This window comes from Crotalus tigris, unplaced genomic scaffold, assembly GCF_016545835.1.
Source record: "Crotalus tigris isolate CLP2741 ecotype Arizona unplaced genomic scaffold, ASM1654583v1 scf7180000018599.1079084, whole genome shotgun sequence".
NCBI classification, from domain to species: domain Eukaryota; kingdom Metazoa; phylum Chordata; class Lepidosauria; order Squamata; family Viperidae; genus Crotalus; species Crotalus tigris.
Window position 1 is genome coordinate 869,453 of NW_024097097.1, and position 12,958 is coordinate 882,410.

Sequence of the window (12,958 nt, forward strand, 5' to 3'; positions counted from 1 at the left end):
GCACGTGGCATAGGCAGCCTTGTTAACACATGCGCAGTAGCCTCCTGGCAGCGGCGGCCATATTTTTTGTCCAAACAGGGGAGTTAAAGCTCACTGAGAAAGCTAGGTTCAGCCGCTGGAGTGAATTAATAGGCAAGCAGTACTGGGGTACTAAAGCATCTATTATTCATTCAGAGACATTCAAATCAGACACATAGCTACTGGTTCCAGGACTTGGTGTCTTCTACCTAAAGTAAATAAGAACCTTTCATAACTAACTGTGTTTAGTTGCCTTTGGCTCCTTCCAGACTTCGGGTCCCCCATTAGTGGCCCGTACGCCTCTGGATTTAGTGGTGGGTTCCAGGCATCCCCAGTCGCGTGCCTGTCCTTACCCACCATAGTCAAGCCGGGTTCCAGGCATTCCCATTAGCGTGCCTGTTCTTATCCGTGCACAGTGACTAACTCTGACAATTTTGCAGAGTCTGCTCCTGAGTTCCAGACGCCCCCAGTAGTGCGCCTGTCCTTACTCAAAGTTGGAGCTCTCCTACTACCTGGGTCCCCCCTATCGCGGCCCAGCGTTAGTGGAGAATGGAGGAAGCAATCATTCCCTCCACTGGAGCCCCGCCTTCATCCTCTGGAGCACCTGCTTCAGAGGATTCGGAATCCTCTGCAGCCCCTAGAAAGGCTGCAAGGAAGTCATCAAAGAAGGCTGACAAACAGGCAATCAGAAGACACCAAGCCCTAGAAAAAGAGTTCGACAGAGCCCAGAAAAGGGCCAGAATTGAAAATAGGCAGAATGGGGGAATAGGTCCTGATCTACCGCTGGGTCTCCCTTCATCCCCACGGGCCATTTGGTCATTAGGGAGCTCATCACAGTCCCAAACAGAGGGTGGGATAGGCGAATTCTCATCGCTCTCCCGATCCCCCTCCCCACGGAGGTTACAGGAAACCCCGAGGACCATGCTAACCACAGCACCTGCAGGGTCGCAGGCAATGGTCACTCCTCCTGCATTGACGGGGGATCTGCTAGCTACCCTAATAGCACAGGCAGTGGACCGTGCATTTGAGGCCAGGGCTCAAACTTCAAAAACCAAGCCTCTAGGACTTAGAATGAGGCATCGGGAGGAAACGGAGGACCATCAGGACCTCTCCTCCGTCTCAGACTCGTCGGTCTCTGAGGAAGCTTACCTGGACCAGCCAGGTACGTCACAAGGGATTCAAATGTCTGAGGAGGAGGAGGACACCTCACCTCAAGGGCCGTCCTTCAGCGGCCTGTTTAACCCTTCTCTTTTTGTTACTATTCTGCGCAAGGCTGAGGCCACAGCCCATCTGGGGCATGGGACACCAGCGGAGCCTGTCACAGTTGACACGGAGGCTGAGCCGACGTTCGCCGAAAAGGTAACCACTCAACACCGCATACCATGCCCGACCATGTTCCTAAACACAATAAGGAAACAGTGGGCAGCGCCAACCTCCCTACCGCTTCCTAGCAATGCGGAGAGGAAGCTATTTAACGTAGCAAGGGAGCTAGAGGGAACATTGGAGGTGCCGGTGGTGGACGAACCCATAGGTCCCCTGATATCGGACATGGCCATATCAGGAGATTTTGCTGAGGCTCTTAAAGCCGAGGACCGAAAGAGTGAGTCCAACTACAGGAGAACGCACCAGGCAATAGCTTGGGCTACCAGGGCGTCTACCTCCGCGTCCTTTTCCACCAGAGCCACACTTTGTTGGCTCCGTGAGTTACAGGGCCGGGTTCCCATGGAAGATATACGCACTCACCAGGAATTCAGCAAAATGGTAGCGGCCACGGAATATGCGTTGGACGCAACACTTTTAGCGACCAAGTTTTCAGCCAAGGCAATGGCGGCAAACAACACGAGCAGGCGCATCCTCTGGCTAAAGAACTGGCAGGCGGATACCAAATCCAAGTGGAAATTGGCTTCGGCTCCGTACCAAGGGGCAAAGCTGTTTGGTGAGGCACTAACGCCATACCTGACAGAGAACAAGGACAAGCGCAAGGTCCTTAAACACATGCTTAAAAGGCAGGACAAGAGACCCGGCTCCTGGGGAAGGAAACAATCCTTTCGTACGGAAGCCAGGGTCAACTACTTTCAAAATTCCCAACCCTTCCAAGCTAGACAGGATAGGGAAAGACAGGGGGACAGACAGAACACAAGACATAGGCAAACACAGGGAAGACGGCCCTTTCGGGGGAACAACCGCCCCTTCCGCCGTACCAGATGACTCCCGCCCAGACCTTCCCATAGGGGGCAGACTAGCAGGGTTTGCTCCCCAGTGGGAAGAGACCACCACGGACGTATGGGTCAGGAACACCATACGTCATGGTCTATCTCTAGAATTTCTCTCAAAGCCCCCGAACCGCTTCCGCCCGTGCCCCTGTCCCACAAACCCAACAAAGAGAAGGCTCATGAACGAGGCCGTTCAGCACCTTCTAAACATACGGGCCGTAGAGCCGGTGCCTATGAACCAGAGAGACCAGGGGTTTTATTCTATCCTCTTCGTGGTCCCAAAACCCTCGGGGGGTTGGAGAGCCGTTTTGGATTTGAAAAGGCTAAATTTCTACATAAAATACCGCAAATTCAAAATGCAGACACTACGCTCCATCCTTGGAAGCGTAAGGAAAGGGGATTTTCTGGCATCGATCGACCTCACGGAGGCATACTTGCACATCCCTATCTCTCTGGCTCACCGCCGCTTTCTACGGTTTGCCTACAGGGGGCACCATTTTCAATACAGGGCACTTCCATTCGGCCTGTCATCAGCGCCCAGGGTGTTCACCAAGATTCTGGCGGTTCTGGCAGCACACCTAAGAAACGTACCAGTCAGAGTCCAGTGCTACCTGGACGATATTCTAATCCAGTCATCGTCCGCCCAGCAGTCTCGGGCGGACCTAAAGTTAGTGATAAAAATGCTGCAGGACCACGGCTTCTCGGTGAACTTTCCAAAGAGCCATCTAACCCCAACTACGAGAATACTCCATCTGGGAGCGGTCATAGACACAAAGGAATGCAAGGTGTACCTATCACAGGAACGCCTCAGCAGCATAAAGAAAGCCGTAAAACAGGTAAGCCGCGGTCAGTCAGTGACGCTGGTCTGCCTCTCCCAGCTGCTAGGGAAGATGATATCGACCATAGCAATAGTTCCTTGGGCAAGGCTGCACTCAAGAGAACTGCAGTGGTTCATGCTCCCGTTTCAGAGACAACAAATCAGTGCATCCCGGAAGAGGGTAGGCATACCTCTGAGAGTACGACACTCCCTCAGGTGGTGGCTATCTCCAGCTCTCCTCAGGGGGTCCCCCTTCAGGGAACCAGACAGAGTAGTAGTCACAACAGATGCGAGCTTATTCGGCTGGGGAGGCCACTTGGGGACCAAGTGGACACAGGGCCGCTGGTCAGCGGTGGATCTCCGACACAACATAAACTGGCTCGAGCTGCGGGCTATTCACCTAGCGTTAAGGCATTTTCACAGCAGCATAAAAGGCAGGCACGTACTGGTCCTGACGGACAACGTGACAGCCAAGGCCCACATAAACCGTCAGGGGGGCACACACTCTCGCTCACTCTCGGCCGAGGCCCTCCTACTGGGGGCCTGGGCGGAACAAAATCTGGCCTCCATAAAGGCCGACCACATATCGGGGGAGGCCAACATCCAAGCAGATCTGTTGAGCAGATCAACAATAGATCACTCGGAGTGGCAACTACACCCGAGGATCTTCAGGGAGGTCTGTCACCGCTTCGGGCTTCCCCAGGTGGACCTTTTTGCCTCTCCTTCCAATGCCCACCTAACTCGCTTCTTCTCCCGATTCCCATCCAAGGGAGCAGAGCAGACGGACGCGTTACGGAGCCCATGGCCAAGGGGGCTCCTGTACGCGTTTCCACCCTTACCTCTCCTTCCGGCGGTAGTACGCAAGATTCTGCGGTAAAGGGCCGAGGTAATCCTTGTGGCCCCTTATTGGCTAAGGAGACCTTGGTTCGCAGACTTGAGGAGTCTCTCCCGCACGAATCCATGGCGGATTCCTCCGGAGAGGATCTCCCTCAAGCAGGGGGAGATCTCCCACCCAGAGCCACAATGGCTACAACTAGCCGTCTGGCTCTTGAACGGTCAATTTTAGCCAAGGGGGCTTGCTCACAGGGTGTAATTAGGGTCATACAGGCATCAAGGCGCCCCTCCGCGAACCGTATCTACGAGGCCACGTGGAGAAGCTTCCAATCATGGTGCTCTAAACAGGAATTGTTACTCGAAGGGATCACAATTCCCAAGATCCTAGAATTTTTACTAGATGGCCTAGAGAGGGACCTCTCGCCAAACACACTGCGCAGGCAAATCGCCGCCCTCTCAACTATACTTTCTGCCAGCCCCGGTGAATCCTTGGGCAAGCATCCCTTAATACGATCCTTCCTCAAGGGGGCTGTGAACATCAGACCGCCAACCGTGCACAGGTATCCATCGTGGGAACTACCACGAGTACTACAAGCTCTTACCAGAGTGCCCTTCGAACCACTCAAAACATGTGACATTCGCTATCTGACCCATAAGGTAGCATTCTTGGTAGCCATCACGTCAGCTCGGCGGATATCCGAGTTAGCTTCTCTCTCAATGAGGAAGGACCTGTGCCATTTTCACAGGGACAAGGTAGTCCTAAGAATAGACCCTTCATTCATTCCAAAGGTCAACTCCCTTTTTCACAGATCACAGGAAATAGTCCTACCAGACTTCTGTCCAAACCCAGCTCATCCCCTGGAGCAACAATGGCACACCTTGGACGTACGCAGGGCACTAAGACATTACATTTCACGCACAGCGGAATTCCGACGCTCGGAAGCGCTTTTCATATCCTTCCACCCCGCTACTAGGGGCCGGAAGGTCTCGTCCTCTACCATCGGTAGGTGGATTAGGGCATACATCACTGGGGCATACCAGGCGGAGTCCTTGCAAGTCCCCAAGCATATCACGGGCCATTCCACAAGGAGTGCTGCCACCTCAGCAGCATGGGCCATGCAGGCTTCTATTGAAGAGGTATGCAGGGCAGCCACTTGGGCCTCGCCCTCTCCATTCATTCGTCATTACAAAATCGACAGGTACTCCTCTGCAGAGGCCTCCTTCGGTAGGAGGGTTCTCCAGCAGGTGCTAGACCAAAGTTGCACACGGGACCAGTCTATTCCCCAACCCAAGGGACAATAGGCTTTGGTATGTCCCACTGCGTGGATTATCCATCTCCAGTGCTGGAGAAGGGGCGTTGACTTACCTGAACGCCTTTTCTCAGCACGGAGATGGATAATCCACACCCACCCTTATAGACTAGAATAATAGGGTATATTTAGTGGAGCCAAAACGTCTTACTGTCAGTCAATGGCTGCGCTCGAGTCAAGACTAAAGGATCATGGTCCAAGACGGGGCGTGGCAACTTTGGCTGACTGATCTGATTGGCCAGGAATACAGTCTCAACCCACTGCGTGGATTATCCATCTCCGTGCTGAGAAAAGGCGTTCAGGTAAGTCAACGCCCCTTCACCCTCTTCTCCCATTGGGACCATGATACCTGCACATTCCAGTGGAAAAATGACACCTGCACATTCCAGTGGAATACCTGCATAGCAATGTCTGTCTCCATTCCCTAAATTCACGCACATTGTGTTCAAAAGCTTTTTCTGACTTGATGCCTCAAAACAGCATGGACTCAAACATTGCAACTCCTTTACTTAAGCCTAACCCCTCTGTTAACCCCAACCCTTTTGTTTCTCACTTTACAGCTCAAATTAGTAGCATGTTTTATAGAAAATGGGTTTCCCTCCAGGGCTTTAATCCTCAATACCTATATACTAGACTTAGCCAATAAGAATGCTGTCTTTTTAGCTGCCCTATAACAATTCTGGCTCACAACCAGAGTAGCCGTCTGCCATCATGACAACATAGCTGTACTCCAAAGTTCTACCTGAGCCTTTTCTCCCCGTTTTTCCTTCTCCCTCACTTTACCACAATCGTAGGCAGCCTGGTATCTTAAATTTCTATGGCAGCAGTGTGCAGCCTGCATGGGTAGGAGAAATTTCTATCAAATTTCCCAAGTGTTTGCTTAAACTGGATGTCGGTACACAATTCCATTGAAGCAACATTGTCTTGGTTGTTTTTTTTTTCTCAGAGACCTTGCCTATAAGGCAGGAAATTGAATTCAGATCAGTATTAGCAGTTTTAATCCTAATAACATCTTGTTGTATAGAGTAGCTAAATCAAAGCAACAAAGGGCTTTCAAAAGATCTCTATAGTTTAAAGAAGATTCCAACCTTGAATTGTTATTATAAAGTATGCCAATGGGCAGCTAGTAACTGATTCAAAGATCGAACAAAGGGAAATGCATAATGAAAATTTTGTGCATTAGAGATGTCAGCATCCAACTTTAGAAAATACTTCCTATTTACAAAAATCTCTAGAAGATGAAGTTAGATCAGTACTGAGGTCATTTCAAATCAAAAGACTACAGCGATTTATGGAATATATACAGAAATATAACGAACAATAATGGAAAAAGAATCTGTGAGGTTCTAACCAAAACATGGCAGCCAGTCTGGGGAATGACATGGGCCAATGGATAGGAAGAGGTTGGTTATCAAAGAAAGGAGAATTAACAGTGTGTTAACTAGCAGGTGAGACAAATATCCAAGACTTGCAGGTAGGCCTTCGAAAAGATAATTCATTGCTGGGATATAAAGATCAGAATTATTCTGGCAATGGTTTCCCCTATGACATTACATGGATGAAAGTTAGACTTTGAAAAATAAGGAAAGTGAGTATATTTATGCTTTTGAACTTTGGTGTTGGAGAAGATTTTTGAGAATACCATGATTTTTCTATGATTCACTCATAGAAAAAATCAATCCATGATTCTTATTTAAGGCACAAATGACCAGACTCAAATTACACCTTGGACACATTATGTGAAGAATTTGCTCTCTTGAACAATCTATACTGTTTTTGGATTTCTCAAGACAGAATTAATATGTTAAAATTCTCAAGTTCTTAAGTTATAGAAGTTTTAAAAAATAAATAGCATTTGACTAATTCATAATTCAAATTGCAGATTTATGCATTCTTATATGCGTTTTGGTACACATATCAGACATGTCAAACTCGCGACGTCATGTGACGTCACGCAATGTATCGGGAGGGTTTTGCCATTGCTGGCAATAGGATGGGCGTGGCTTCCGGATGATGTGTCCGGACCGCGGGCTGGCAATTTGACACCCCTGCATTATATCATGATCAGAAATCATTGTAAAGTTCTCATTCAAGTCAATAGTTAGAAATGAACTGAGTTCACATAAATCTTTAGAAGTTTTACAATTGTTTAGCTTTAATAACTAGTATAGTAACTAGATAACCTGTGGTCCATCATTTCAGAAATATTTCCTTATCAGTTTCCTCAATGCCTTTAACAGTGACAGTGACACTACTCTCTCATAAGAAAGATATTGTGTCTCGCCTTCTAGGTCTAAAATAGAATCTAGTAACAAAGTTTCAAGGTATCCCACTGTCTGCAGAAGAAGTAGACAGGACACTGTCAATGTTGCAGCATCAACAGTATACACAGATATAAAACCTATACAGTGGTATGATAAAGAATTGGGATCAAGCCATGCCTTAGCTGAAAGTGGCCCCACAAGTTGCTGCTGTCAATGCTGCAAATACTGTATATTCTTGCTTTGACAATATGCAAAACTGTCTGGCATTTATTGGGTTAATACTTAGCTTAGACTGGGCGGTGGAAAAAGCCCGGGGAAAGAAAGAGGAAGCAAACTTTTGACCTTCTCACTAATTGGATAATGTGACCTGTGACTGCATGAGAAGGGAGGGGTTTAGCAAGGAAAGCTTGATGCCAGCGAAAGGAAGTTCAGATTCTGGCATCAACCAGTCCATCATGGCAACCGGCAAAACTGTAGCTCTGCAATAAAGATTTTAGGCAACATGCCTGAAAGTTCTTTGAAGTGCTTCATTAGTCGGAACATGTGACAGCTGCATAGCCAGTGTGACTTTGTTCTCAAGACCAAATTCCATCTTGGGGGCAGGACTCAAGTTCAATTCCTGACTTTCAGTGCTTAGAATGAATTGTTCATGATGGCAGGCCAACAAAATTTCCTATAGATCAGACCAAGGCTCTATTTTTATTTGATATGTCAATAATAAAACATTTAAGGGCATCAGCCCAATTTATTTTAAACTGGAGTTTTGTAGTTTGGTTATATTTATTTCTGTTCACCATCCAGAATTCCATGAGTAGAAAAGTAACTATATACATTAGTTAAATAAATTAAAATAAAGCATTTCAATAATGGCATTTCTTGGAGAGGATGGACAGATCACAAGTATCTGGAGCACCTGCAGGAGGAACTGACCTTAAATTAATATTAGATCAGGTGGGACATAGTTTTTCTCTCACTTCAATTTTTATATCACCTATGTTCCCAGCACACAAAATAAATTTCCAGATGCCTTATTGTGTAAGACCTAATTTGACATTCCTTGTCTATTCCACCCTACCCTGAACTTGACTTCTGATAATTTTGTCTTGTAGAAGGAAACTCCAGAGAAACTAGTGTCAGGGAGCTGGCAGTAGATCTCTTAATAGGATTTACCTACAGTAAGATAATATGAATAGAATAGAGCTGAAAGGGACCTTGGAGGTCTTCTAGTCCAGCCTCCTGCTCAAGCATTTCAGACAAGTGACTGTCTAGCCTCTTCTTAAAAACCTCCAGTAATGGAGTGCCTACGATTTCTGAAGGCAAGCTGTTTCACTGGTTAATTGTCCTCATTGTTAGGAAGTTTCTCCTTAATTCCAGGTTGCTTCTCTCTTTGATAAGATAATTTTTAATGTCATTTATTGTCATTTACCTGTATACAGGTCTTTATTGTCATTTACCTGTATACACAAAAGCACATTAAAATGAAATTCTGATGCCCTGCTGTCAAAAAAAGGTCAAAAAATCCATATCACAGATCAGATGGATGACCTCAGGGAAATATTGCATGCAAATTCTTTGCTTTTGTGAGTGAAGGACAGCTGTTTTATGGTGGTGACTTATTTCTTCCTCTTCTTTTCAAGGAAGGTGTATTGCAATTCTGTCATGACAATGAAATACAAGTCATGGGGGAGTGTTAAAAAAGCTGCACCTTTTCTTCAGGATAGTCAAGGATGACAGAAGACATCTATGGCTAGGCCAAAGCTGTTGCTGCCGGTTCTCTGTAACTACTCCTGTCTCCCTCTGGACTATGAGACACAGTTTCCATGGATTTTATTACACATCTCTTTCAGATGTATAAGGTTACACGACCATTTTGTTGGTTACAGACCAGGTCACCCAGAGGCCTCATTTTATTCCATGCAAGGAGCTATCGTCTGCTCTGGAGAGTACAAAATTCTCTCTTGACTACATTTTTCAGTGCAGGGGCTTAGTCGTCAGAGATTACATTGGGACTCTCTGCTCATGTTCCATTTAACAAATATTCATAATTATTTGCTGCTGTCTTATCACCTGAAATTGAATGGGGGAATAAAAAAAGACTAAGGTAATTCAACACAACTGATGGGAAAAAGCCACATTATTCCATTAAAAATAATTGCAGGCCACAAAGGAATAGCTATTTAATAACTATCGGTTTGGCAGCACTGATACAGCTGGCAGTGTTGGTGAGACTTGGAGGTGTTGAAGGCTGTTGGCAGCATGACTTTTCAAGGCAAAAGTGGCTGTAAAAAAACTAGCTGGCAGTGGCAGATCCTTTCTGGCATCAGTGAATTTGTTGAATTTTCAAAAAAACAAAACAAAACTGGTGAGCTGTGCAAGGCTATTTGATGGGTCTCACATATGTTGTACAGGTCTAGACTAATTCTACACTGCAACAGTTTCTGCATTGTTATTTTTCCTGTCAGCAGGACAACTGGCTTGATTTGTTCTTGTTTCCAGAATTTGTGTATAACAACTCTCTGCATTTTTGATTGGGGTTTTCCTTTCAAGCAGTTTAGGGATATAATCCTTACTGCTTGCTCTATAAATCTCCTGCTTCTGTGGTCCTATAAGATCCTGATTTTCTATGAGAGAGAGAGAGAGATACGTGGCACAGCTCCCCTTGAAAGAACAGTTCAATTTTGCCAAGTTGAATACAAATGTATAGCAGATTTACACAGAGATTGTTGTTTTCCACTAAATTTTTACCTTCCTCATGTCCATATAAAAACTACACTTGATATTTATTGGCCCCTTCTCTGTCATACATGGATTCAACTCAGGAGCTTTCCACTTGCAATTGCTCATTTCAGTGAAAGTAAACATAGTTTTTCATTGTTCTCTCCTTATGCAGGAAGTTCCTCCTTATCCCTTGTGTACAGACTTTCCTCTACCCCACTGGTTCTGCTAATTGGGGAAAAGGAATATGAGGTGGATTGTATGTTGGATTCTAAATGCAGGAGATCTTGCTGTGCACAGGATACTAAGAAACTATTTTTATCTTCTTTAGATGACTGGAGAGCTATTACACCTGTCCATAAGTGATATGATTATTAGGGAAAGAATTACATAGCCTACAATATTAAGTGAGATGTCAGGGAGTATGTCAGCTTGCTGAGCCTTTGTCAAGCACCCTCCCTTCCTGTAACAGCCCACTCAGTGGAGCTGGCACTACGGTTAACAATGCAGGCTTTTGTAGGGCTTGTAGTGTGGGCAGAACCTTCTACTTTTAGCAGAGGATGGATGGATAGATTTGCATTTTCAGAGGAGCTCTTTCCTGATACTTGGGCCTGATTACTGCAGCTTGGATTGGTGTGGCTTGTGGCCCCCTGTGAACTCTTGAGTGGTGGAGCTCTTTATTGAAAGGAGACAGATTTTTAAGTCACAATTGCAAGATTTCTCTTTGCTTTTTTTTTACTCACTTTTCTATTATTTTTCTTCTTTTAATGTTTTTCTCCAGTCCAAATGTAGCCAAGAGATAAAAACCTTTTCAGTAGAGGGCAGAAGAGGAAAGCTGGCTTTCATCGGGTGGCAAAAATCTAAGCCTTGCCTTATAGCCAAAAATCAGGCCATCCTTTACTGAATAGAAATATATCTTGCATTAGGTCCAAGTCAAAGCAAAACATTGTAACTGCTATGCTATAATATCCCAATTAAGCATTTTTAGTGATATGTAGAACTCTGATTACAGGCTTAACGGCTGTTCTGCACATTATAATATATTCTAAAGCAGCGTTTCTCAACCTTTCCAGATTTGCAGACTTGTGGGTAATGAGAGCGGTGGGTGAGCTCACACACACACACACACACACAGCTCAATTTGTGCAAGCAGAGGGCATGCTTGCCTGCCGTTCACGCAAGAGGGGCTGCCCACACACATTTGTCTACCACTTCCACGGCCCTGGTTCCAATGAGCCACAACCCAGTACTGGGTCACGGCCTGTGGGCTGGAGACCCCTGTTCTAGAGGGTGGCAACTTTCTGTTCTAAAAAAGAAGAAACTATAAAACTGCCTAAAAATGCTAGTTTTTGATCTGCTAGCTTTTAGCAAGTGCACAATATTCTGTCAGATACATCTTTTTTTAAAAAAAAAATTAAAAAGGGACATCAATTGGGAACAAGTATTTCTCACAGATCAGGGGTCCCCAAACCCTGGCCCGTGAAGTAGCACTGGTTCACACATGCCAGGAACCGGGCCACGCAAACAAAGCCCCATCCACAGGATCCAGGCAGCACATGAAACCACACTCCCTTCAGTCCACAGAAAAACCTCTCTCCACGGAACTAGTTCCTGGTGCCCAAAAGGTTGGGGGGCTGCTGCTTTAGATGTATGTAGAATGTCTTGAACTTTCTGTTGCAGTAGAACACAAGTAAATTGGGTTTATGTAACTAGCCACTATTTACAAAGCAGTTGTTTGCTGTCCATAGAAAAATCTATTATTTTCAAAAAACATTTTAGAAGACTCTTGTGAGTATGAAAGTCCTGCCAGAAATGGCTACATGTAAGCAATATGGATGTACTTTATCATAGCTAAAAGAAGTTTATTAATAGTCATCAGGTGAGCAATGGGAAAATACTAATTTCCTGGAGACTTGATCTGGGCAGTTAGGAAGTATAAATCCTTCTTTTCCTCTTATGTCTGTGAATTTTGATTCAATTTAGTACTATTGTCTGATCCTGTTTGTGTGTGTGTTTTGGGTCAGTGCAGGAGAGGAGGAAATAATCCTTTTCCAACTGGATCCTGTGTAGGGGATGGGGGTCGGAGGTGGTAAAGTAGCTGTAAGATTCAAAAAAATAATGCTTACCTAGGGCAGCTGCTCTGTGAGCAGAACTGTAAACCAGTTTCTTTTTTTTTACTGTTCTTTTGGTTTTTTTCTGTGCAACATATGCTAAATGTAAAAGTGTATGAATTAAGACACTTGGTCATTTGTATTCCCTAATCAATTCATTCTTGTTGATAAAAAGTTACTAACAAACCAAGACAAATGGTTTTAAATTGCTCTTAATCTTAATCTTCAGGCAAAACATCTTATATAGGGAACTTACAGTGTATATTTCTGTTTCTAGATATCAATTCCATTTGAATGACTGGAGAGGGATAGAGAAAACTAGATTAAATTCACAAGATTTGTTCAGTATTTTTCTACTAGGAAACTATCAAGCTCAATTTTTAAAAAGCTATATCTGAAAACACAAGTTCAATATGTGTTTGTCCTTGTTTTAAAGATGAAGATTTTTAACAGATACTATGGAAAGAATGACATTTTGGTTTCTCTGTAGTTGACATGCAGAACTGTAAATTTTTTTGTTTTGTTTTATAGATCGTGAGGACCAATCAATTCTTTGCACGTAAGTAAATATATTTTGATTTGCAGTTTTTTTAGATTATTGCATGTGACAAGGGCTACTGCTAGCTTTTCAACTCAGTTTGAATATTTCTTCTGAAAAAAAATTTTTTTTAAATTT

At 44.9% G+C, this 12,958-nt stretch overlaps 1 protein-coding gene across 2 annotated transcripts in view; it reads left to right on the forward strand.

The window, feature by feature from the left end:
* Nucleotides 1–12,958, forward strand: part of MYH10 (myosin heavy chain 10) — an 89,387-nt gene that overhangs the window by 13,281 nt on the left and 63,148 nt on the right. For both annotated transcript variants that reach the window (XM_039355114.1, XM_039355115.1), the window contains one exon: nt 12,814–12,841. In XM_039355114.1, the coding sequence (XP_039211048.1) occupies nt 12,814–12,841 (28 nt within the window). The remainder of the gene's footprint in view (nt 1–12,813; nt 12,842–12,958) is intronic.